Source organism: Kwoniella botswanensis, chromosome 3 (genome assembly GCF_036426115.1).
Source record: "Kwoniella botswanensis chromosome 3, complete sequence".
Taxonomy (NCBI): Eukaryota; Fungi; Basidiomycota; class Tremellomycetes; order Tremellales; family Cryptococcaceae; genus Kwoniella; species Kwoniella botswanensis.
This window is the reverse complement of record NC_088601.1, coordinates 1194323-1219088: the sequence shown is the minus strand read 5'-3', so window position 1 is coordinate 1219088 and position 24766 is coordinate 1194323. Positions and strand designations below refer to the sequence as shown.

The 24766-nt window shown below is 45.3% G+C and overlaps 7 protein-coding genes across 7 annotated transcripts; 4 read left to right on the top strand and 3 right to left on the bottom strand.

Moving 5' to 3' along the window:
• Positions 1-1387: 1387 nt before the first annotated feature.
• Positions 1388-4682, top strand: L199_008332 (uncharacterized protein; the record flags this gene model as incomplete). Its single annotated transcript, XM_064894013.1, has 18 exons — positions 1388-1830; positions 1923-2216; positions 2326-2489; positions 2561-2618; positions 2688-2785; positions 2863-2933; positions 3028-3072; positions 3142-3190; positions 3262-3314; positions 3401-3604; positions 3661-3743; positions 3813-3839; positions 3927-3996; positions 4091-4105; positions 4158-4216; positions 4331-4441; positions 4507-4549; positions 4632-4682. 18 exons carry the CDS (start codon positions 1388-1390, stop codon positions 4680-4682), a joined length of 1938 nt encoding a protein of 645 aa, XP_064750085.1.
• Positions 4683-5147: 465 nt separating this feature from the next.
• L199_008331 (uncharacterized protein) lies at positions 5148-8375 on the bottom strand (the record flags this gene model as incomplete). The annotated part of the gene is made up of 8 exons (XM_064894012.1): positions 5148-5955; positions 6050-6208; positions 6305-6371; positions 6432-6526; positions 6592-6602; positions 6677-6697; positions 6765-7440; positions 7498-8375. The coding sequence occupies 8 exons, from the start codon at positions 8373-8375 to the stop codon at positions 5148-5150; spliced, it is 2715 nt and encodes a 904-aa protein (XP_064750084.1).
• Positions 8376-8869: 494 nt separating this feature from the next.
• L199_008330 (uncharacterized protein) lies at positions 8870-12073 on the bottom strand (the record flags this gene model as incomplete). Its single annotated transcript, XM_064894011.1, has 10 exons — positions 8870-9374; positions 9456-9694; positions 9795-10090; positions 10166-10315; positions 10392-10767; positions 10831-10975; positions 11034-11156; positions 11223-11405; positions 11472-11764; positions 11861-12073. The coding sequence occupies 10 exons, from the start codon at positions 12071-12073 to the stop codon at positions 8870-8872; spliced, it is 2523 nt and encodes an 840-aa protein (XP_064750083.1).
• A 322-nt stretch (positions 12074-12395) lies between these two features.
• Positions 12396-13383, top strand: L199_008329 (uncharacterized protein; the record flags this gene model as incomplete). Its single annotated transcript, XM_064894010.1, has 4 exons — positions 12396-12467; positions 12554-12615; positions 12715-12898; positions 13021-13383. 4 exons carry the CDS (start codon positions 12396-12398, stop codon positions 13381-13383), a joined length of 681 nt encoding a protein of 226 aa, XP_064750082.1.
• Positions 13384-13640: 257 nt separating this feature from the next.
• Positions 13641-17104, bottom strand: L199_008328 (trehalose-phosphatase; the record flags this gene model as incomplete). Its single annotated transcript, XM_064894009.1, has 8 exons — positions 13641-14038; positions 14114-14181; positions 14254-14330; positions 14397-14687; positions 14768-15227; positions 15295-15787; positions 15845-16336; positions 16402-17104. The coding sequence occupies 8 exons, from the start codon at positions 17102-17104 to the stop codon at positions 13641-13643; spliced, it is 2982 nt and encodes a 993-aa protein (XP_064750081.1).
• Positions 17105-18879: 1775 nt separating this feature from the next.
• On the top strand, positions 18880-20993 carry L199_008327 (uncharacterized protein; the record flags this gene model as incomplete). Its single annotated transcript, XM_064894008.1, has 5 exons — positions 18880-19022; positions 19377-19919; positions 20071-20427; positions 20482-20554; positions 20616-20993. 5 exons carry the CDS (start codon positions 18880-18882, stop codon positions 20991-20993), a joined length of 1494 nt encoding a protein of 497 aa, XP_064750080.1.
• Positions 20994-21116: 123 nt separating this feature from the next.
• Positions 21117-24677, top strand: L199_008326 (uncharacterized protein; the record flags this gene model as incomplete). The annotated part of the gene is made up of 7 exons (XM_064894007.1): positions 21117-22252; positions 22324-22534; positions 22591-22725; positions 22776-23114; positions 23398-23415; positions 23566-24300; positions 24375-24677. The coding sequence occupies 7 exons, from the start codon at positions 21117-21119 to the stop codon at positions 24675-24677; spliced, it is 2877 nt and encodes a 958-aa protein (XP_064750079.1).
• Positions 24678-24766: the final 89 nt, after the last annotated feature.

The following is a 24766-nucleotide window of genomic DNA, read 5'->3' as shown; positions in this document are numbered from 1 at the left end:
ACAATGCAACAGCGAAGAGATGCAGTGACGAAATGATCTATATATACCTGTGACTTCGTAGTATGTCATTGGTGAAAAAGTTGAATTCCATCGATTATTGATTGATATCGTCGTTAGCTTGACTTACCTCGTGTATTCTACCCGGAACCCTGTGAATAGATAGATCACTTTAGTTTGGTAGTGACAGATCCCCTTGTTCCTATATGTGAATATGTAAGCATTGACCTTGATGTATCCTGTCCTTCTTTGTACCTGTTGATGTCGATGATATTTTTTTACTTGTTTGGAGATGTCTTGATCGGTGGATCCAAGCAAATACGAGTAAGTGGATACAGTATCCTAACTGGTCAAAGGAGGTACTAGACTTGTGTGTTGATTGGTGTCGGTGTTTCGGCCTATTCTTCCGAATCGACACGATGGGTAGCACCTTATTGAAGCAGATGGAATAGTCGACTCACGATCTGACCTACAGTATCTTCTTGAGTGATCTACATAAAACGGAGGTAAATTCCCCCTACAACATTATCTTTCAGAAGCTCATCGAATATGGCCGATCCAATCTCGAAGCGAGCGAATAACAGAAAGATGGAGGAAGTGATGGTCAATTTCCTGTAATCTACTTTGAAAATCTGACTATGTCTTCTGTTATTCTGATGACATCTAAGGGTGAAGTTGATTTTACGAGTATTGATCGACGCCTGGAATCCAAGCTAAAAGAGGGAAAAAGGGAGTAAACTTTATCCCTACGAGGTCAAGAGTTCAAAGCTAAAATTGATGTTGATGCTGATCTGATCTAAGATGGGTCAGCTGTTCGGTCGAATGCTCATCATGGGAATAAGATAGGATGATGCTACTCGATATATAATTGTGTGGATTCGGATGGGATAGATGTCCGTGCGTTGACGTGCTCCACCTTCCAATGCGAATGGGTCAATGCGTTATTTCAGTGTCAAACGTCAGAAAGGGGTTAAAGCGCAAAGCAGGTCGATATGAAACTTTGCACCCAGTCTTCAACTTTTGTAATCGTTTGTGAGCTGTCGAAAGGGGGGGCTGATTTGCATGGCATCGTATGGCTTTGATGATCTTCTCAAGTACAGATCCTGTTCATCGAGTCTAGAAGACCTGGTGACCTTTAGCGTTGGCGATCGTTCGGCTGATCTACCTCGAAGCAAGCGTGAGAAAGCTGGATTTGATTTCATGGTTATCACACCCGTCTGACACCCGCCTTACTCAGGCACTCATCCCGACAGTCACCTCTCGAGTGATTTCTCAAAATGTTATACTTCTTGGTCTCTACATAAATCCCATATCAGATTGGATACATCCCCATCTCACTCCCTCTCTTCATAGTCTGAATTGTGTGGAATCGGTCAAGAGGGCTGACAAGATGCCTCGTCCCATTAAAACGATCCTTGTCGTGTCGGTCCTCCTCATCCTTCTTACCATCCATCATTATCTTCCTTCATCAACCCTCACTCAGCTTAAACAAGCGCGTCGAAATTCTTCTCCCAGCACAAGCAAAACCTCCAAAATCAAAAGTAAGAACAAGGTGCTCAAAGTGAGAAGACCACCAATATCAGGAGGATGGTCCAGGGAACCATACGAGCAATCTGGCTTGACGGTCGATCATAAAGGTCTAACCTATTGGACTTCCAACCATGAAGACAAGAATAAAGGCTACACCAATCCTATAATAGCGTTAATTGAAAGAGGAAAAGAATTGGCGGAGAAACAAAAACATAAAATCAATAGTATACAGACGGTGGAAGATGCTTCGGATGATTATCAGGATAAATTTGGGATGAAACCTCCAAAAGGGTTTGAATATTGGTTCGTTATGTCTCTCGTTTCTCCTCAACTCCACAATACAAAGCCTATGACAACAAAACGTCCAAGCTGATTTGTCTTGATACTTGTTATAGGTACAAATTCACCCAATCAATCAGACCACATCCTATCCCTGCTCCTTCCTTGATACCGCTTGCACATCAACCATTCCTATCCTTCTTATCATTACCCGTTTCCGTCCTCAGGGAGCGAATAGAGATAGTCAGATCTAAAGGAGCTATCTTTACTCTCACTTTCGTACTTCCGGGAGAAGGCGATGAAGGTACGGCATGTGATCCGAGTCAGAATTGGATTCCGAAAGATTATCATCATCGAGGGAAGGGGAGGGTGATTATTGATGGAGAAGAAGCTTGGGGATGGAGATGCAAGTGAGTGTTAAGACCGGTCTGCAGGCCCGCTCGTCCTACGTGATTCTATCCTTCCATAAGATAGAGGAGATCATATATCGCGAACGACTGACCAGACTTTGTAACATAGTAATACTCTCACCTTACTTTTACCGATCCTCTCATTACTTCCCGAAGAGCTATTCAAGATGAACCCACCATTGGAACTCCCCTTCTCTTCGGACGATGGCCCAAGGGGTATGGTCCACAACACATTTAGAGAGAAAGCTGAAAACCTAGGCAGATCAGGTAATGGTGAGTGAAGGATTAGCTACGATTTTCCATGAGATTAGAGATAAAAATAGCTAATTCATTATCGGTGTTAGTTTGGCCAATGAACCAGTTGAATAAAGCTGAACAATCTATGAGATGGACTTATGGCTGGTGAGCTATATTTTCTGTTGATACATCACTGAAGAACTCGCTCATCCGAAATGCGTTATTACAATATAGGTCTTGGTCATGTCCCGATAATTCACCGTTGAAAACTAGAGCTACGGATTTAGTCTTGAATGACTTGCATCAACCAGACTATCTAACAGGAGGAGAAAGTGAGCTTTTCTATTCAAGGATATATATTACCCTCCTTTGGGAAGACGCAGCTGACATTTCAGATTATCCGATGTAGACGAGAAATCATTCATAGCGGATTTCGAGAGAAGTGCAGATTATTGTTCCGATCCAGATCTAATGAACTACGTGAGCTTCACAACAATCTGAGCCCAACGATTACAAGTGCAAGCTGACTGAGAGGATCCGAATGATGTAGCATCATATATTACTCTCTGAACAGCATAGAGCGGCTGTGGAGATGACTCCCGTGGTGGCTACTTGCAAGGTCGATTAAATTCCCAACATCAGACTCGCTGTTAGAACGGAATTAGCTGATTTAGTGTGACTGCTACAGACAATGTGGAATAGCGATATCGTCGGAGTACCTCTTGATGGTGTATTTGGTGAGGCTTTCCTTTCATCTCCGCGACTATGATGAAAAGACAAAAAGCTAATCCGGCTTGTTGATTTACAGAGAAAGTTGAATATGTTAAATGGGAAGATAAGACTATCGCCAAGGCGTTTTGGGTATGTCAACAACCCCTCAAATCCAATCAGGAAATGAGTATTGCTCTGGATAATAAGGCTGATACCTCCTTGACTGACCTTTACAGCGAGGATCAGCGACTGGCTTATTCCATTCTCGTAAAACCCCCTGGCGACAATCTCAAAGAGAAAGATTACATTTCCTCGCGCACAACACATCTGCTTCTGAAGAAAACATGTCGATCCTCTTACCCAATGGAGAATTGGGAGAATACACAAGAAAGGAATTGAATGGATGGTTAGATGTGGGATTGAGCGGTGTACCTGCTCAAGTCAGTTGAATATTTCCTGTCAAATACGATGGACAAGGACTGACTTTCAGAACTAGTGCGACCAAGCTGATGGGAGCTGTGATGATATGGCGAGGGAGATTGATTTTATGGGTAGAGTGAGGAAAGAGGATTCGCTAAAGTGGGTTCGACTACCTTTTTCAGATCATCGTTGCTGGAATGACAGCGCTGAACTAACTTGGTTGATAAGGTACAAATTTGTCATCGACGTTGATGGGTGAGTTTTGATCTATGATCTCCCTCAAGTGCTTATCATGGTGATGTCATTCCCTGTACTGACATATATGATTTTAATACACAACAGTAACGGTTGGAGTTCACGTTTCAGAAGATTATTGAGTAGCAACAACGTTGTACTCAAAAGTACTCTATACGTGAGTTTACTGATCAAGGGAAACAAGCTAGATCGCTTCCCTCGCATCTCCAGTCATAGTTGGAAGTTTAGCTGATCAAACCTGAATCATCTAGCCCGAATGGTTCCATGTAAGTCTCTGTCCAGTTAGAGCCTGTACAACTAATTGACTTGTGGATATAGGAAACTCTGATACCGTGGTATCATTATGTACCTGTTAAATTAGACTATACGGATATTCAGTGAGTGGGCCATTATCTTCATTAGCAAGAGTGATTGCCAAGATTTTCAGCAATAGATAGAGATGACAGGAATCGCCTGAGTGGAGTTGCTGATTTTACCTTTACTTCTTTTAGCGACATCATGGCGTTCTTCAATGGATCGCCCGATGGGAAAGTAAAAGGACATGATAGTTTGGCTAAAGAAATCGCTAAGAATGGATATGATTTCGTGAATGATCATTGGAGGTGAGCGAATTCGATCAAGAAGAGAAACGAAATAGCTGACTGTACTCGACTGTACTTTTCTGTAGATTACAGGATATGCAATCTTTCATGTTCTTACTGATCCTAGAGGTATGTCCCAGATGTGCATTCCCGTATATGCGTGATAGCTCCAATCAAGAGCTGATTGTTTTCAACTTTACGCCGGTCATAGCACTGGAGGTTGATGTCTGAAGATAGACAACTCGCCTCATACGATCCATGATGCGCCGAGCAATCCACATGATCCATATCTTCAAAGTGTTGTAGGATATTTTGTACATCATAATCATACATAGTGCATGAATTTCAATTATCAATGATTAACGATAGATATCGACAATTCACATTTCTTCGTATTTCATGATTATCATGACATCGTTATCATGTACTGTCATTCGTTAATTACTTATACATAATATATACATATATATATATATATATACAAGAACTTCAAGAAATCAGTTTCTGCTTTACAAGAGGCTACTATATACAACGAATTTCCCTAATCAGTACCAAACCGATGATGATCACCTTTACCAAAGAGGTAAAGATGTCAATGAAGAAACAAGATACTCGAGACTCGATGATCGTCATACACGATCGACGTCAATTGCATAAACTTGGTTTGAACGTGAATTCCATGAATACTAACCAAATATATAAACAGACCGTCATTCTTCTTCGACAATTAAAACATTCTAATCCCGAAGAACGTCCTTCCCCCGGATCCCCCTCTCATCTCATTTATCATCTCTTTCAATTCCTCCTGATCTTTCTCCTTGTTGCCAGTGGGAGAATCACCTCGACGATCGAGTTCGTGTTCCTCGTCACTATGATCTAATTCATCGTACTCTTCTTCTGGATCCAACGCCTGCCCATCTACTTCATGTTGGGTTTGAGCGGTAGAGTTTTCTGGAGATCCCGATCCACGGATATCGTTGTTCATTTCGTTATTTCCATTATGATCGTGATAGTCGCTGTCGTCGTCACCATTGATTTCACGATCCATCTTGTCGGGATCTGTCATCTCCTCGTCTTCATCTGGAATTAGATCGATCCAATTCGCTACTTCTTCCTCGGTCGGCTCATTGTCTACGCCATGGTCGTATTCTTCACCGTTGAGAATTCGATCCAATTTATCACCATATCGATCTCCATTAATCATCTCCTCATCTGAATTTTCATCTCTCCTCTCCGCCTCACAATCCTCATTTGGCTCTGTGTGTGGCCCATCAATAGCTATTCTTGCATCCTCAATTTGTCTCTCATCCTGATCCTCTGGATCCTCATCTCCACGATCCTGGTCGTCCTGCGCACTATCATCATCGCTCTTCGTAGCATCCATGATGGCATTACCGCTGATTTCATCCCAGAATTTCCTAGCTTCAGGTAGAATACACACTCTGAGTTTGAGGTTGCTTCTAGTCCTCTTGGCTGTCTGTTCGAATTTCGTCAATAGGCGTTCAGAGTGATGTTCCAAGTTGGCAAGGGGTTCCCTGTGGATAAGACAACCATTCAGTTCGTTCACATACGAAAGAATCATGTTTTGCATACTCAAAATCAATGGCCAGATAGGAAGTGTAAACTTACCATGTGCACTCATCCAGGTCGTATCCATCCCATTTAACCAGATACTGAAATATCCTCTTTTGCGTATCTGCTTCTCTAGCGATGGCCCTTCGACCTACGATCTTTTCGACAAAGTATCGTTCTTCTTCGCCATCTTGATGTTCAATGGCTCGTTTCTCACTACATCCGTTAATCAGCGAGACAGTGTCAACAAATGATGTGGTTCGGTTAAAACAGCTCAAATGAGTAAAGCAGCACAGATAGATATCTACTCACCGTAAGATACAATTGTACCTTATACATTTCAGTTGCTGTGTTGGATCTATCAAGACTGTTGGTGTTTCTGCAAATGACCGAGATGAGCTACCCCAGACGATGACGATTTAGCGTGCTCGTAGCTCACCCTCAACCTCCATTCTATATGCACAATCTGGACAAATCCAATTTTCCTCTGACATGTCTTTCTCCTCAGGGATACCTGCACAGGACCAATGACATCTAATATTACAGGATCAGCCCATCAGTCATGTTCGCATTGCTGAATGCAGAGAACTTCAACTTACCGGCCTTTGCACTAAAGATCAGAGGAATTCGCCAATCAGTCGGTTGCACTAAGCAAAGCTTGATAATTTTGAAGTTATAACTTACAATGTCACACACAATCTCTTCCTACAGCACGAACAGCTCAATCAGCATGTACGATGCTTCGCTGTGTTATCTATACAAATCAACTCACCAATCTCCCTTTCGCAGTATTTGGCCCTTTATTTGGCCAATCCGCCTCAGTGGTCTTATGACCATTCGATGCTGCCAGACATTTGATCGCCAGCCTAACTTGACCTTTAAACTTCCTCAATCTGGCTGTACCCTTTTGGGTGTACTTCTTATTCTGGTTTACATTTATCTTGCCTTTAGATTCCGGCTTGACAGAAGCTGTAGCTGTACTTTTCCTTCTCCTCTTTCGAGGTGAGGCTGACTCAGAGGGTTCAGCAGAGGTTTCAGGGTCTTCTATCGACTTTTCTGCCGGCTTCTGCTTTTGCGAGTGTTGAGCAGCGGGAGGCTCGAAAGTCGAGTCTCGTCTTCGGTAGACCTGAACTTGATCATGAGGCATAACCTTCTTAGATCTACTTCTCTTCTTCTTAAGCTGTGTGTCGGGCGATAATGATGGTGATGGAGGGACAGGTGGTCGAGGAGGGAAAGGTAATCTTGGAGGTGGTTTCAGTGCCACTCCCTCTTCGTCTTCCTCGTCATCCGGAGTAGCAGTCACAGAAGAAGGTCGATATCCATCGCGATCAGGCGAAACTTCCGTTTCAGTACCTTTGGCAGATTTCCGTCTTGACCTTGTTGTGCGAGTCGGTACGGGTTCCTGGTATCCAGCTTCGTTGAGGTTATCAGATGTTGACGGTTCATCACTGTTCCCATTGAAGTAAGCTAATTGATCTTTCCGAGACGTTCTGGTGATAACCTACTGTTCGTGCTGTTCTCTAGTTATCACCGCAGCTATCATCCTTCTCATTCCCTTTTTATGCGCAACCTGACCCTCTGCATTGATCACTTCGTCGCTTTGAGGTTGGACCGAAGGATCAGCAGTCGAAGGTGATCTCATTATCTCTTGGGGGTTTATTCCTATGTCCATATCGGAAGGTTGAAATCCATTATCATCGTTGAAATCTACGAACATGTCATTCTCTTCATGTCCATCTTGAGGATCATCACCTTCCATATCCTCCGGTACACCACCGAAATCACCAAAACCACTATCATCGAGTGTATCATCGAAGAGAGGTTGCCCATCTTCTTGACCATCTATCGCCTCTTGTGTACCATCTCTTTCCAGTTGAGCGAATGGTCGTCTTTGAATATGTTTTTCTTGCAGATGCACGGGGACTCCTGATCCAACCAGACTCTGACTTCTACTGATATCTCCACAAACCCTCTCCAAACCTTCCACCTTCCCTTCCAACCCTTCCAACATCACTTTCGTCACCTCACTAATCTCCTTCCCTTCTTGTTTACTCGACTCTACAAGTTCCCTTAATCCTTTCATCCTCTCATCTACCGTTTGTTTCAACGTATCGATCGATCTGTTCGTATCTTTCATGAATTTCCAGGTATCCGAATCTAACGCAAGGAGGATCTGAGTTATACGGAATAGTTCCTGAGTGATTGATCCTGTGGGTTGTGCATTGGAAGATGAAGGTGAAGGTGAAGGTCTATATGATCTGCTGTGGTTTACATGAATGGTAGATGACGACGAGGGGCCTGCTTCGTACTCCCTATCTCGAGAGAATGAAGAAGCCGGTGTTGGAAGTTGACCGCTACCTGCTTGTTCGGATGAAGGTGCCATTGTATGTGATTGTTGATGAGGGATATACGGATAGTCTTTACTTGAAGAAGTAGATGAGAGGTCGGACGGGGAGTACTGAGGTGAGCTAGGCGAGAATAGGTGTAACATTGATAACGCTGTCGGAATCAACTTTCACCTCTCGTCAGCTTGACACCATGGAAACGGAAGGTGCTCTTGAAAGCTCTATTATCGCTCGGTCAGGTAGGTATTATGCTATGGTCAGACGGCAGACGGCAGACGGAGTACGATGGGTTATCTCTGAGGTGTCATGGTATTGTTCGTTATGTGTATAAGATGAGAGGATATAGGTGAAAGCATTTCAACATTGGTCTTTGTGTGTTCGTACTATCAAAGTGGAGGTGAGATGCCTCGGGAAAGATGACGACGACCTCAGTGGCAGCAGTGACGACGGAATTCTCAAATGAACATGTATATGCATGATTCCTTGTGCAGTGGATCTACGATACCCATTCTCGATGAATTATTGTCCTCATTTACCTCCAACATTCCACTCTTCTCCTTAAAACACTCTGCAATTCCTCCCTACCCATATCCACTCCCAATCTCTCGTTAAACACCTTCAAACCTTCTTCTCCATCCCATGCACTAGCCATAGCTTGTGCAAACGTCACCTTATCCTTCGCTTCGCCAGTAGGCAAAGCCAATATCTTTGAGATATCATCAAGCTTCCTCCAGAAGGTATTGACGGAGATTATCGAATTTTCACCAAGCGAGTTGGAAGAAACTTCTTTCCATTCTTTCACTTCTAGTTGTAAATCTATACCACCATGTTCAGTGAATTTGGACCATCCTGCATATACACCTCTCTGGAGTATGTGATTAGACAGGTGATCTACTATCCTCCTGTATAACCCAGATACGACTATAGGAGGTTGAGTCGATGTCAATGATCGGAGATGAGAAGAGTAGGTTGTGAGTGCCGCTAAGAGATGTGGAGATGGTTCGGTAGGCTCCAAAGAAGGGGGTCGATCCCATTTTCTAGTGAAGGATCGGTTCATCAGCTCTGACCTCGACAACAATGACGAGGAGTGCAGATTCCCTGCATGGTGAACAACATACCTTGTTAAATGCTGTTTCAGGTCATTCTCCGTTTCCACCGTAATCAACCTCACTATCATATCTTCTGCTCTCGAGGTGAGATGATCATACCTTTCGATTAGCACATCAAATACCGATGTCGAAGGATCGACTTCAGTAGATGAGGCGTGCTTCAGAGCAGAGGGGAGCAAGGGGTCTGAGGAGTATTTGTATTTTAGTGCCTGTGATGACGCAAGGTTCGAAGCTACCTCGACAAAGAACTGCAGAATCAATCATCAGCTGTGCTCCGGTCGAGGGTCTACATGTAGCTGAACATCACCTCATTCTGGAAAAAGGCAAGAAGTTATCGAGTACACATACTAGCTCATCACCCCACTTCGTCATTCCTTCCTGGATCCATTGACCAGATAACCAAGCTTTCATCAACCTCTGTAGACCATTCTTACCGGAAGTCAACTTGGCTTGATCGATATGTACACCGCTTCTGGTATTACCAGCCAGAGCGCCTGGTACAGCACGTACGAAAGCTGATGACAGGGTTTCGAAGGCATCGAGTGACCCGGATATACGGGTCTGGTAAGCTTGAAGAATCGGTAGTTGGACGGAGAGTAAGAAGGGTAATTTGTATGTGAGATCTGGCAGGGGAGCGTAGCGGTCTGTGGAAAAAGGAAGGTTCATGAGAAAGTCAGCATAAGTACCAAATATCATTAGATAAGTGTTATTCAATTCACCCGTTATCTGCTCTATCAAAGCCTTCACCTGTCTAGCACTGACAGTGGGTTTCACTCCACTCGATTCCCCTTCACCCTCTTCATTCACTTCATCGCTTATCGTCCAAGCTTCAGTCGACGATATAATCTCGTTAAGTTGAGTATCAGCAACTATTAGGTTTATGACCTCTAGTCAGCGGCTGATCACCCGTCATGCTCTGCGACATTTGGTAGGATTGAAACGTACATTTCTTTTCACCCGACAGCCATTTTTCAAACCAATCATTCTCCTTCAACACCACACCACTCAATCCCTCCCAAGGAGGCGACTCTCGACCTTCGTATATCGAGGTCGCATCCAACTCAAATCCACCTTCTCTGACGGCCTCATCGAATATGACAGTTTGGTATATCGTATGAGCGAGCAACGCAGGATGTTCGAGTAAAGGCGGTATTCTCGCTCTTAGCAGTCCCAAGAGAATGGGGAAAAGTAGTAGAGTGAACTCAGATTTGATGTCTATATCTTCAAATCCAGATTTAGAAGATAGTTGTTGAAGGTAGGTGGAGAGGAATGATTGATGTTCGTATATCTGATCTAAAATATTGGCGAATGCCCATTCAGGCTATTGATGACACATATCAGCTGTGTTCTCATGTTCCTGCAACTAAAGAAAGAAACAGCTTACCTTGTCCACTCGATTGGTACCTTTTGTACCCATGAAATGATATTGGAACCGCAATGCTATAGGTTTGATCAATGTCTGAATTGGATAAAGTCCTTTACCAGCTGACCAATGTGAGGGTCTTTCTTCGCCATGTAAATCTTCCCCTCTGCGTTCGAAGCAAGATCAGTTGTATACATGACCACGATGAAAAAAGGATAGCTTACTCTGCTTGGAGGTATAATAGGTCCTGGTAAGCGGTTTCGAACGCTCGTCTACCTTCGGCAGATACATTCTCATATATCACTTTCTTAGGCCATCCGAGGGGTTCACAGGCTTTCAATAGATTCCTGCGAATCAAGTAACAATCAGCTCGATATATCATTCTTAGGAAGGTAGCAGCTGAGATCACATACTCTGACATGAGATCTTTTAGTCCTTGCCAAGTTCTCTCCTTCACTTCGATAACGACCTTCATCAAAGCCATTTCCGGGGGCAAAGTTCCTTCTAGACGTTGCACCAAATCGTTGAGCTGCCTATAATTTGGTAGAGCAGCAAGAGGCGAAGGCTTGTGTGAGAGGGGGTTCAACGTTTTCTCACTAAGTGACATTCATTCATCAATCAATTGAGTATGGTGAAAAGGCTGGGAGAACGAGTTGACTGACCTGAGGATGACAACTTGTTCTAACACTTTTGCCCACGCTAAACCAGCTTCCAATTTACACAATTGATTCTGAAGCACCTCGAGTTGCCCAAGTATACTTTCACCTTTGTATCGTATATCGTCAACCTCTATTGAAGGCGAAATACCATCAGATATATCGGAAAGCAAATCAGCCAAGTTATCTGCGATTGAATATCGCTGTAAAGATAGTTCCTGTGCTGAGGATAGTAATGTTTGCAATCTTGCTTGGGTATCTTCTATCTGCTTAGGAAGGGACTTGGTAGTTGCTTCGAGCTGTAGAGTGCCATGGACAACAAACGTCAGTTTACATGAACCGGAACACTCCATTCGATACTTGGTAACTTGGTAAAGACAGCTGTGGGGACGCACCTCCAGAGCAGATTTCCTCTCTCTTTCTTCCCAATATAGGATCTCCTCCTCCAGATTCCTCTTTCGTCGCTTACTAGGTCCAGAAGGTGGGTAGAGCAGTTGGTCTAGGTCGGTGAATTGGGAGTCTATGTGCGATCTCACTTGATCTGCCTGAATGGTAGAGGAGGGTGGTTGGGAGATGGTCCGGATTTGGGAGATGAGTTGGGTCGACATGGCGGATAGGCGGACTTCTCCTTCGTCATGTGAAGAGCACCGGTTGGCTGAAGTTAAATGGTGAGGGTGTTGTGTTCGAGTGTATCGATGCAGTGTTGATCACCAATGTGTTGCTCGTCATCATCATCTACTGCACAGCGCATCAACACGACATTTGAATCATAATGTGATGATGTCATCACATCTTGTTATCGAGATTTCATTTTTCATGTCTTGCCACTGCAAGTCGATAGCAAAGCAATCTACATACTCTGTCAACCTCAATCTCAAACTCAATTTTAACCTCGACCTCAATTTCAAGTCATCAGACGGTCTCACAACAATGGTACAAGCTTCATCATCAGGCAAGAATCTATGGGTAGCAGCGAGTGATGGTGATCTCGAGAGGGTTCAGGTAAGTATACCTTTTTTTCCACTCCACTGTAAATTATTCCTCATTTGAGCATTATTCAGTCAAACTGAAGCTCATCGTTTGTACAGTACCTGATCGAGAATGAAGGGTTCACTCCAAACGATAAAGATTCCAACGCCTATACACCTATGTTAGTATATTAATCCAATATCTGATGACAATCACATGCTCCCTCTTCTACTGATTCCCCGTTATGCTGACATTCATAATCTTTGTGAATCCAACACAGGCACGCAGCAGCTTCCTACGCTCACTTAGAACTCTTAACATATCTCCTCTCAAAAGGTGGTAATATCAACATCCCAGATGATGATGGCGAAACGCCCTTGTTCGTCGTTGAGACGCTCGAGGCCGCTAGGTTCTTGGTGGAGAATGGTGTGGAAGTAGGTTGGAGGAATGAAGATGGTTTGACGGTGAGTCAAGTTCACCATATCTTACATTGTCCAAAAGCACATTCAACAGTATTCCGCGTATATGTCCAAGTGTGCTGATAGTATCATATCGTGCTACTTGCTTTGGTTTGCAATTGATATAGGCCGTAGACCAATTACAAGAAGATCATCCTGAAATATCTTCCTACCTCCTCACCCAACTCCCAGCAGACCAACAAGCCACCTCAACCGTAGGCGAGGACCAAGAGATAATAGGAGAATCAGGTATATCCCAATTAGCTTTAGAAAACTTCACGTCCGAGCAATCTGAACAACTCATGCAAGAGGCTCAGAGGATCATGGAGCACTGTGCGGAAACGGGTGAAGATCCAGATGAGAAATTGAGGGAGCTGGTAGAAGGGATGGTGAAGAGTGGGTTGGATTTCGCTAAGAATGCGAAGAGTCAGGTAGAAGGTGGGGATGTAGATGGTGATGGAGAGGGAAGTAAGAGAGTGAGAGAGGAGTAACTCAGTCTAATCCATCAATCAGTTGGAATCATTTGTAATTTTCCTCAACTTCGTACTCATGCAAAACACACTGTATACATGCAAAATGAGAAATGAGACATATCTAATCCTTATCAATCATGAACTTCTTCATCCCATTGCGATACTATCTTTCTCTTCTTCCATCGGATGCCCTTTCCTTCTTACCTTCTATTTTTGTGTTTCCGAGAACCGAGAAGTTTACCATCTATTTGTTCATCCACCTTCCAGATTTCGTCCTACTGCGACTCCAAGAGCGTTTCCAAAGCCTCCACCACCTCCTCAGGACAAGTGACATGCCAAGCAGCCAGTGTCTTCTTCGCGGGTGGTCCAACGGTAGTAGCGAATATTTCGTCGGGTCGAATGTGCAATTCGACATCTTTCAATTCGGCTACTTCCTCTGGGTCTAATGTGGAAGTGACAGCTACAGGTGGTTTCATGATGATCGGATCGTTGGTATGAATGCCTCCAGGTGGGAAGACGGTTCGTAAAGATCGGAACATATCTTCATCGGTCTTGTCATCACCCGCACAGAAGATTAAATCCGCATCAGGGTTTTCGTACATCAATCGTTTGACGATTTCACCTTTGTTTACTGCCAGTGGTCGTACTTCGAGGTTCTTCTTTCCGACGAGAACTAGGATAAATATCATATAATCAGTATATGTCTGTTAAAGACAATGACCCTGTGTAATCTAAATCAATGACCCACCTTCAATAGGTCGTCGGGGTGCTAACGAACTCTCGAGCAAGTCCAAACACTGTTTACATTGGAATTCACTGGTAGTCGCGATGACGAATCAGCTTCTCACTCTTAGTAGACATAGATAGAGCTATCGAAAGCTGACTTACCCAAAGTCAGGATCCGAATTCCTGTAATGCCAAGTGATAGAAGCTTTCTTAACCTCGATTGTGGATCCAGTCGTTCGCTATGAAGGAATGGAATCCTCAATCAGCATGTGCACCAAATACACAATGAAGCTACAATCACTCACCTCAGTATAATACTTGAAAATCTCTTCCACCTCACTCATCCAACTCATATCAAGAGCTTCCGTCATATTCGTAAACTCTTCATCTCCAGGTTGTTTCACGAATGAACCATGTTCAGCCGACATTCCCAAGTTTTCCACGTGTCCCCAATGTTCCTCTAAGAAATCACCATCTCGTCCTGAGATCAAGTACACAACGTTCTTGGGATCTTTCGCGAGTGTACTGATGGCCGAAAGGGTTCTTTCGGTAGGGACGGCATGAGAAGGTACTTTGACAATTGGTGTGAGAGTTCCCTATGAATCCACGAACAAATCAGTGAACAGAGCAACGAATGCTTCATACCATCGTCACGGAGAGAGAACACCACACTCACATCATAATCGAACAACATCAACCTCTTCTTAGCATTCTTGTACGCCTGACTAAACTTGTTGACATCCAAAGCGGGAGTCTGATGGGCAGTATGTTCACCACCGACATTCTCCAACAACTGCTTCAAGATCGTCGCGGCCCAAGTATATGAAGTATGTCCATTGACGGAATCAAGTAAACTCTGATGTCTTTCTTCTTTCTCGGCTTGAGGCATGTTCAATCCTTTATTTATCGCATGAGCGACACCGAGGAGATCGTGGGGATTGATCTGTAAAGCGCTCTGGAAAGAAGCCACGGTACCCATAAATTCGGATAAAACCAAAGGAGATTTGTTGGTCTTATCTTGGCATAAGATAAACTCCATCGAAGTGGTATTCATACCATCTCTAAGGGATGTGATAAGAGCCAAGTCGGCAACGGAAAGTAATCCGAAATATTCATCTTTCTCCAATGCTTGGTGGCTGGGGAGGATCAAACATATTAATCAGCTTGACTGTGGATAGATGGAAAGACCTGAGACAAACTCACTAGTGATGCACTGGGGTAAAGTCCAAGCTACCATAAGTACCATTGATATGACTGACCAACTCAGCCGTCATTCTCTCAAGTTTTGGTGATTCAGACAAAGCAGGAGTAGTGACCTGGATCAAAACCACTTTGCCTCTCCATTCAGGGTAGACTTGTAAGAATTTCTCGAAAGCTTGCAGTTTGTTGTATACACCTTTAGCTACGTCTAATTTCTCTCTTCCTACGATGATCTTCTTGTCCTTGTATAATTGTCTGAGAGCTTCCATCTTGGGGATCACACCTGGTAGTTCCCTATCGTGGATGACTCGCTTGACATCTAATCCTATAGGACAGTATCCTACAGCTGTGACTTGTCCATTCGCATCCACTCCTCCAGGGGTTGACTCATACCCACATACTCTGATACATGTCGATACGAAATGTCGGGAGTAGGAGTATGTTTGGAAAGAAACGAGATTGGCTCCGAGCATACCATCAAGAATCTCTCGTCGAGCTATAAGACGGACTGTCAGCTGAACCCTTGTATTTCTAAACCATTGTGATAACTCACTAGGCAGACATCTGAAGATTTCGGAGCTTGGCCAAGGAGTATGCATGAACATTCCAATCATGACTTCTACGGGTGTAGCGCCGTGTTCGCCCCCGACACTCAGATGTTGACCAAGAGCTGAGCCAACGTTCGAAAGGAAGCCACCGAGTTTCTCCGTCTTGGACTTATCGTTATTAGCATTGGTAGGGGTGCTTTGCTGACTTTGATCCCAGTCGAATCGCTTGTTGGCGTGGTGCGCAGCTGGCGAAGGATGAGCGGTACCCCATCCTGCATTAGGGTGGAATACTTGGCCGAGAGCTTCTCTAATCATCTTGGGAGCTAGGAGGAGATGGTAATCGTGGCAGATGATCAAATCACCAGGCTTGTAGACTTCGGCAACTCTTTGGGCGAACATTTGGTTGGTCTTGTGGTAGGCTAACCATGATGGGTCGGGTGAAGGGACAGTAGCGGTAGAGTCGAGCCATAGCAGATAGTGGAATAATGGCCAAAGAGCTGGCAGAAGAACCAAGGTGTGAGCTTACGTTCATCGTCCGGGACATCGTGATCAGTCGACTCACTCTTCTTACAGAAGCCCTCGTAATGGCCTTTACTGACATCAGGAGGTAAGAACACAGGGAGATACTTCAATCTTCCACCTTCCTCAAACTTCTGTTCTACCTCAGTGAACCTCTCCAACTCCGTTTCTACCTCTTTCTTCTCTTGGTCGTTGAATTCACCTCCGAAAACCATCAAGGGTGACTCATCAGGAGGGGGAGTAGGCACACTTGGGGAAGTAGGAGATGGGGTTTCTTGCTGGGTCGAAAAGGGAGCTAAGAGATTCTGGGCGATAGAGGGGAAAGTAGCTTGTGAGGGAGGTTGAGGTGATGCGTTGGTATCAGGTTGTAAAAGCACTTCACCTGTCCAAGCTACCAAGATTTGATCATGAGTATCTGATAATGATTTTATACCTGATACCAAAGCTGGGTGGGCGGTTCTAGCGTGAATCCTCCATTTAGCATCTGCAGATTCTACTTTAGCTTCAACGTCTTCAGGTTTAAATTCCGGTGTCATAGGTGGAGATAAAACTCCGCCTGCTTCTAATGATTCTGCGGGGACGATTCGAACGATCTCAACGGGAAGATGATGCATCACATGGATGATCCTGCCTGATAGAGGAAGGCCCTTCTGCTTGTGGGCCGCCTCGAGTCGAGCCACCTGAGCTTTGATGTCGGACAAGGAAGGGGGAGGAGCAGGGGCTGGGTCGGGATGCATGGAATCCATGTTGGGCAGATGTCTGAGATGGGCGAGGCTGAAGAGGTGAAGAAAGTCCGTTTACCAGAGAGTTGTTCTTTTATAAGACAGAGAAGGTTGCACGTTTGATATTTAGTGAAGGCTAGATGTCCAGCTGTATAGGGTAGACGAGATAGTCAGCTTCTTCTCAAGGTCCAGCTACAGATAAGCCAAATTTGAGATGGGGAATGAGGGTGTGGGTGTAGGGCTACGGCCGGACCATCAAACAAGAAAGGAAGATTGCAACAAAGGGGTAGGGAGTGTGCAATTGATGGGTGTCCTTCTTGCCTTGCTGAACTGGGGTAGAGCAGAAGGGAGAAGAATCTTTGTCAAAAGGAGTACAGGACTTACGAAGAATGAGTTGCTGTGGTCCTTGTAGTCGTAGTCTAGAGCGTGATCTCGTATATGTGTGACAGTAGCTTACAGTAGTTGAGTTTGAACAGGAAAAGATTTATCAACCAGCAACCAAGACGGTTTTTTTCATTCCATGGATGATGTCTGGTGGTCTGGTGGAAGATTCACGTCAAGTCTGGAATCTGACACTAAACACTCATGCACCCTGCATCCCATTACACACTCAACGTCATGGATTTACCATTTCAGGTAATACTCAGGTCAACGACCAGGCACAGTTGACGTGAAAAAGAATGACATGACGTAGTTGTAAGCTTTAGTAATGTGGACACCCGTGGGAAGAATATGTGTGGCACCGATCCTAGCTCACACAAAACGTAACAGGTGGAAGTGACGCTCGGACCGTTCGTCGCGGATGACTGAGAAGATGACTTCAAACCGTTCTTACGGATATACCATCAAGTGCGGTTTTGTGAAGCTGTCAGACGATGCTCATGTCCATACTCACTTGGTACTGACCTCTGACATCACATTGGAAAATCACATACATCCGAGTCTGTCAGTGGGGCCTCCTGGAACGACCGGCATCATCCTTTTGCTTTGAGCATAGCATCTCATCTCATAGCGACCATCTGGCTTGATATTAGCTAAAAATGGTAAGTGAAAAGCGAATGAGGAGGCGACATCCTGTTTTACTTCCTCATCCGGCTTCTCATCTCTACACAAAGGGCGATCAAAGGATGGGGTGTCTGTGTGCGTGTGTGTGTGTACAACCCTGAATTCACCATATACCAGAGGGGGGAAGCGCGGTGACGCTCAGATCACCGTGTACCCATCTGGTCGTAATGTATACTGACGCGATACACTGGTTATATGGTTCATGGTATATTATGGCAAGAGTATCATGATATCTTTCTCAATCGTCTTTTGTCTCGATACTCACCAAGTATAATCCTACATGTAGCTTGTGATGTGTACTCATGATCAACAAGAAGAATAACAAATTCACCACACAACGAAAGATTCTTCTTCCGAGGACCACTACCTTCCCTTCCCTTCCTTTGTGATATATATCCTTTGTTCCTTTTCTATAACCACAACTTATTCCTTTGTTATCCTCATCTCAAGAAACGTGAAGAACAATGGTACCGGTATCAAGACCAGAGACAGGGTTGAATATCCCTGATCATCCAGAACAATACAGCTATCATAACGATATCTTGGAACTTTTCAGACAAAACGATACCCGTAATTTACTCTATCCAAATACAATAGACGAATTCACCCACGTCGACAACAATAACAACAACAGTCATAGTGGTTCAAATTCATTGTCTTCGGAACAAGAAGGAGGTGAAGGTTTCTTTTCACCCAAAACACATCCATTCGCAAAGATACCACAAAGAACAAAGATGGGCAATAACGATCCGACCAGTGAATTCATGTATCAAATTCCTCTCCAGGGATTTAACAATAAATCGTTATCCGAAGGTGGATTTGGGTTGGGTTTGGGTTTGGGTGGGAATAACAGCGAGAGAGGTGGTCAACCTTTAGAGTGAGTGATATCATGTCTTTGTTGTTTGTAAGGGTAGCGATCCAAAGTGAGGAACAAGAAACGAGGGGGAAAAACCTGTAAAGGTCATGTTTTGGGTGGGGAAACGGAAACGAGGACGCTATGTTCATTTTTGATGGCAATCATCTTTGCACTACATGACACCTTTTTGTGCTCGAGACATATGTCATTGGTTCTTATTGTCATACATCATATCCTTACACTTCACATCCTCATCCTATCCAGTCTTGTCCTTCCTGTATTCATCCATACCTCACATATACGCATACACATCAATCTCACACTTTCCTATTGTATCTTGTCAACGGTATACTGATTTGTTATTACTCACCTCAGTCTCAAAGCCCTTAACGAACGATTACAAACCCTCGGACTAGGTGGACCATCGATTGATTCCTTGGGCACATCCATACCTCGTCAACCCCCACATACCACCACCGAAAACCCCGCTGTACATACCCAAACCACCTCTGCCATATCCCCATCTCCCACACGGTCACCCAACGCCCAATCTCAACTCGGATCCGGATTCCGTACCAATCACTTCCTATCGCCCAACTCAGCATTCCAGCAGCCGATTCAGGCCTATCCTTCCGTCACGGAACTCGCACCGGGAGATTCGATAAGTATGTATCGACCTGCTCGTGCACCCTCCACAGCGGCTAGAAGTCAAAGGAGAGGTGGGACCAATGTCGATCCTGGTGAAACGGGTGAAACGCCTTTCACACCTGAAGAAGCGTACGAGAATGCTCCAGGTGATGGAGCGAGCTACTGGTCTCAGGATGATATCACTGCTAGATCACCAAGAACAGGTGCAGGTGGATTAGAGGATGAAGCCTTGACTATTGGTCCGACAAGCGTATGGACGAGGGGTGATATGTGAGTTCTATGTCTTCTTCGATGGTCCTTTGGAAACGCTCTACCTCCTTTCTAATATCCTCATCACGCTTCCGATGAGACGTCATTGCCCTGCTTCCGACTTTTGTGTGTTGATATCTTGGACTGTAAGCTAATTTGGTTTGTATGACAGGGGAAGAGACATGTACGACCACCGTGATCGACTTTTACGACAAGAGTCAAATCGCAACCAAGAACATATGGAAGAGTTGCAAAGACAGATCCGAGAAGCTCAAAATTTAGCTACTACAGCTACAAAACTCGAAGCTGCAGAAAAGCAATTGAGAGAGTTACAAGCTAGGTTGATTGCTGAGCAAGTCGCTAGAACGCAGATCGAACAAGAAGCAGGATTGAAAGAAGAGGAAATGAAGAATTACCAGAATGAATGGGCCAGTGCTGTCCGAGCATTACGGAGAGCGAGAGACGAAGGTAAAAAGAGTGATGAGGAGAAAAGGAGGATACAACGATGTTTCGAGGAAGCAAGGGACAAGTGAGCACGACTCTTCTGATACCTACCTGCTCTTATGGCTGACATACTTGGTAGACTATGGAAATACCACGAAGCTCTGAGAGTACGTGAAGCTAGAGCTCAAGGTAAAGAAGAAGGTAGAGCCGAGGTATGTTCAGCTCGCTTCCTCATGCTCCTCAGATAAATCAGCTGACAATTACCCTATATAGGCATGGCAAGAGGCTGAGCGATGGATGGGTAACTCACCACCCATCCCAGGTGTAGAGCCTGTTCAAATGGTACCCGGAGCTGTCTTACATCAGACACCGATGATGCAAACGCAAACGCCGTTATTCCTTCAGTCTCCGACCAACCAATATTTCCAACAAGCTGCTCAACAGCCTCAACAGCAATATCATCAGCCTCCACCGCAGCCACAGCAGCAACAGTCTCAACAACGACATTGGCAAGCACCTGTCTCGCCTGGTAACAACGCTCCAATGCAAAGTATCGCTCAGCTCATGGAGTATTTCGCTCAAAACCCAGGAGCATTCCCCCAATTCCAACAGGGCCAACAACACATCTCCCCACCTCAACAGATTCCATAACCTCAGGCTCAGCAGCAAATGCCATCTCAACAACCTGCATCTGTGCAGCTGCCTCCGATGGCCCAGTCAGTGCAACAATTTCCATCTAACCAGATACCCACTACCCAAACCCCTGGTCACTCTATGGCTCCTATGCTTCACCAGACTCCCGGTCAAACAGCTCCGAGTCTCATGCCTCAGCAATCCGGTGCGCCATCTCAATATCCTGGTGCTGCAAGCCAGTTTATGCACCCTCAGCCCACCGGGCACCCTATGATGCCTCAGCATAACGGCCAACCGTCAGTGACTCCGATGATGCCTCACCATACTGGTCAACCGATGATGCAGCCTCAATCTACAAGCCAGCCCATGCAAATGCCTCAATCGACTGGTCAGGTCATGCAACCTCAACATACTGGTGCACCAACCGCTAAACAGCCCACTCCACCACAACCAACTGCGATTCCTCAACCTATGGTGGTCCCGGTTACGGTTCCAATTGCTCAAACCACCCCTATGGTCGTTCCTGGTACCATTCCGGTCAGTGTCAGTCAGCTTCCTCCTAACCCGCCTACCCAAACGCACACCACTGTACCAGCTTATACTCAGCCTACCATTCCACCACAACCTCCCTCGATGTCCCAAAGAACACCTCGAGCACCTGCAACAGCCATTCGCACTACACCAGACAGGAACAAGGCTCCTACTTCTAGTCGAACCCAGGCTACTCGATTACCTCCAGCTAATCGAACAGGCGTATCTACCGTTCCGCAGGTCCCTCATCCAGAGTCTGTCCACCAACCCCATGCGGCTGACAGCTACTTGGATCGATTCGAGCATGATCCAGATCTGAAGAAGATGATGGGTGGAGCAAGATCGAAGACCATACATTCATCAGCTATTCCACCTTCGGTTACCGAGCATTCACGAGCACCTACTCAGCCTCTGACAGCGGCTCGATCAACCTTTGACGATAATGCTTCCAACGTCGATAAGCCTTTGCCGAATCCGTTTCCCCCATCTCAGGTGTTAGGTCGAAGTCACACCCATCGAACACCCTCCACCATTAGGCCGAGTCAAAGTGCCAACAACAGCCAAAAGATGGCGAGAAGGATGAGTCTATCAGATTGTTTACACAATTCTCACGCTATAAGGATGAGTCAAATTCCCGATGGCGATCGATACCCTGCTTTCCCAATTGGCGGTAATCATCAGGGTAGGACTCACTCTAGAAATACTAGTTATGGTTCTGCGGATCCAGCTGGAATCGGACTTCCCCCGTAAGTAGTCATTCGTTTATCTGTTTGATTCCCCCATAAGTGTGTACATAGTTGACCTGACAATGAAACAGTTCAAGGGGTGTGTCGAATGTTCAATCACCCAATTCCGAGTATCAAGGAGGCGGACGAAGCTCTACGCGACAAACTCCCATCAGGAGTGGAAGGACCAGCGCTCGCAGTCGAGTAGCAGGTGCTCTTAGAAACGATATGGATTTCGATGGTGAATTACCAGGAATTCAAGAGGATGATGAGGAGGAGATGCAGAGGCATGGTCATGCGCAGGTACGTCGTTCTGCACATCATTGGCTGCTTTGCCAAAGCTGACTCGGTGAGTACAGGTACCTCCACCGATGATGCATCCCAATGGTAATGGCATGCCACCTTCCCAAGTGATGCGTCCGATGCCACCCCACAGTGCGAGAGGTCCACCTCGTGCACCACCTAGTATGCCAAGCATGAGACATCGGATCAACGTGAGTTACTCATTCCATCTGCCTGGGACTTCAGACTGACATCTTTGTAGCCGGTCATGCCGCAACCACTGGGCGGTGGACCACATCCATTAGCAGGACCCAATAAAACCTTCTCCGAACCTCACCCCACCCGAGTGGATAAGGGTCACAAATCTCATCATTCTCTCTCAGCACTTTACCATCATCGAGATCCGGCCGGCGCTCGATCTGAGCATTTACCAGAACCGGGATCAGTCTACCATCCACCAAAGACACACGACCTGTTCGTACCACCCGGTTTGGCTCCTGTAGCTGTCAGCGGCGGAGTGGAAGACGTACAAGGACCTCGAACGTCCGCGTTGGGGCTTAGTGGTGTAGGTAGTGATGATGGTAGGATGAGAGCGCCAACTGTACGTGATCAATCTCAACGTCAAAAACGTTCCAGCTGGTATGGATAAAGAGAGAAGATATAAGCTCACGAGGAGCCTTTTTCACGCTACGACGAATCTGGACTATCGCAAATTCAATTTCAAATTATAATGCAAAATCTCGATCAATTCGATCTTCTGTGATGCTGTGACCAATCAACCATTCACGATGTATCAATACCAAATCGATTCACGTTGTATCCATTGATAACAAATGCCTTGAACATATCTACGCCGGCAACTTTATGTGACTGAAAACAAGTAGATTACTGTCCAACCTCCCGTACGTCTTCGTTCAAGATTACCAAGTATGCGTCAAGTGTAGAAGAAGAGTAGCAAGCTTACAAAAATCATTTCCTCCCTCTCTACCTCTTACCATATATCATGCATACACTGCCCAACATATCTTTTCCTACCTGTACACAAACAACAGTCATCCCATTCCAGATCTAATCATCCGACCTCAGCTCTTTTTCCACCTTCACCCAAAACCCCTAGACCACCCCAATCGCCTGCTCGAACTGAAGTAGCCAGTAAAGGAGGTAGACAGGTTATCAATCTCGACTCACCACCTGCGCCAGGAACCACCCGTCAAACAGTCATTATCACCGAGCGATCCGATCCTCGACCGGAAGCTCATGAGGTGTCCTTGCCTAAATCAAAGAGTAATGCACCTACTGCATACTCTGGTATGAGTCCAGAGAATGTTCAAGATCCGAGAGATGTGCCATTACCGCCAACTAAGACGCCCGATCCGACTGTCTACTCACCAATGGATAAGGAGTTCTCAGTGTCACATCGAGACACCTATCACCCTCCTCCGACTAAAAGCCCAGCTGGGGTTACTGCCACTCAAGCTCAGAGAATACCCCTACCACTACCAAAATCGAATGCTCCTACAGCTTACACCCATGCTCAAGGGAAACAACCATTCCAATTCCCTCTTCCGCCATCCAAAAGTACTGCTCCAACCGCTTACACCACCAAGGAACCTCATCAGGTACCTCTTCCTCCACCTAGGAGTATGGCTCCGACCGCTTATACCACCAGTCCGCCCGACAACCACACTACTCCTGGGCCGGGACCACAGGTGAGATCGATTGATTTTGCAAATGTACCTTTACCTAGAGGAGGGGGTACGGTGTATGATATGAGAACTCAAGTCACTGTGAGTACACCAGCATCGCTTGTATTGCTTGATTACTATATAGCTTCGTACTGATTAACTATGATGCGTTGCAGTCTGAACCTGATATCGACGAACCTCGAGGTTCATCACGATCGGCAACGCACAAGACTCCACCACCACCATGGAAGACTGCTTCAACTAAGAAATTACACAGGAAGCCAGTCCCTACTAACGGTGGAAATGGGAATGGCAATGGGATAGAACCTAGGATGTATCCTTTACCACCTAGTCGAGCACCTACGAGAGGTAATAGAGCGAGTACGTATGCGGCGTCTGTACCGCCCATTGAAGAGGTGACGGAGCCTGAGAGTGGAAGGGAGAATACACTGGTAGGAAGACAATCTAGGCTGCACTAGATTAACTGTTTATGGTGAAGGAAATAATCTGAATACACGATCTGTATATGAATCTAGATATAACTTCGGGATTTGAGGAAAAAGAGAGA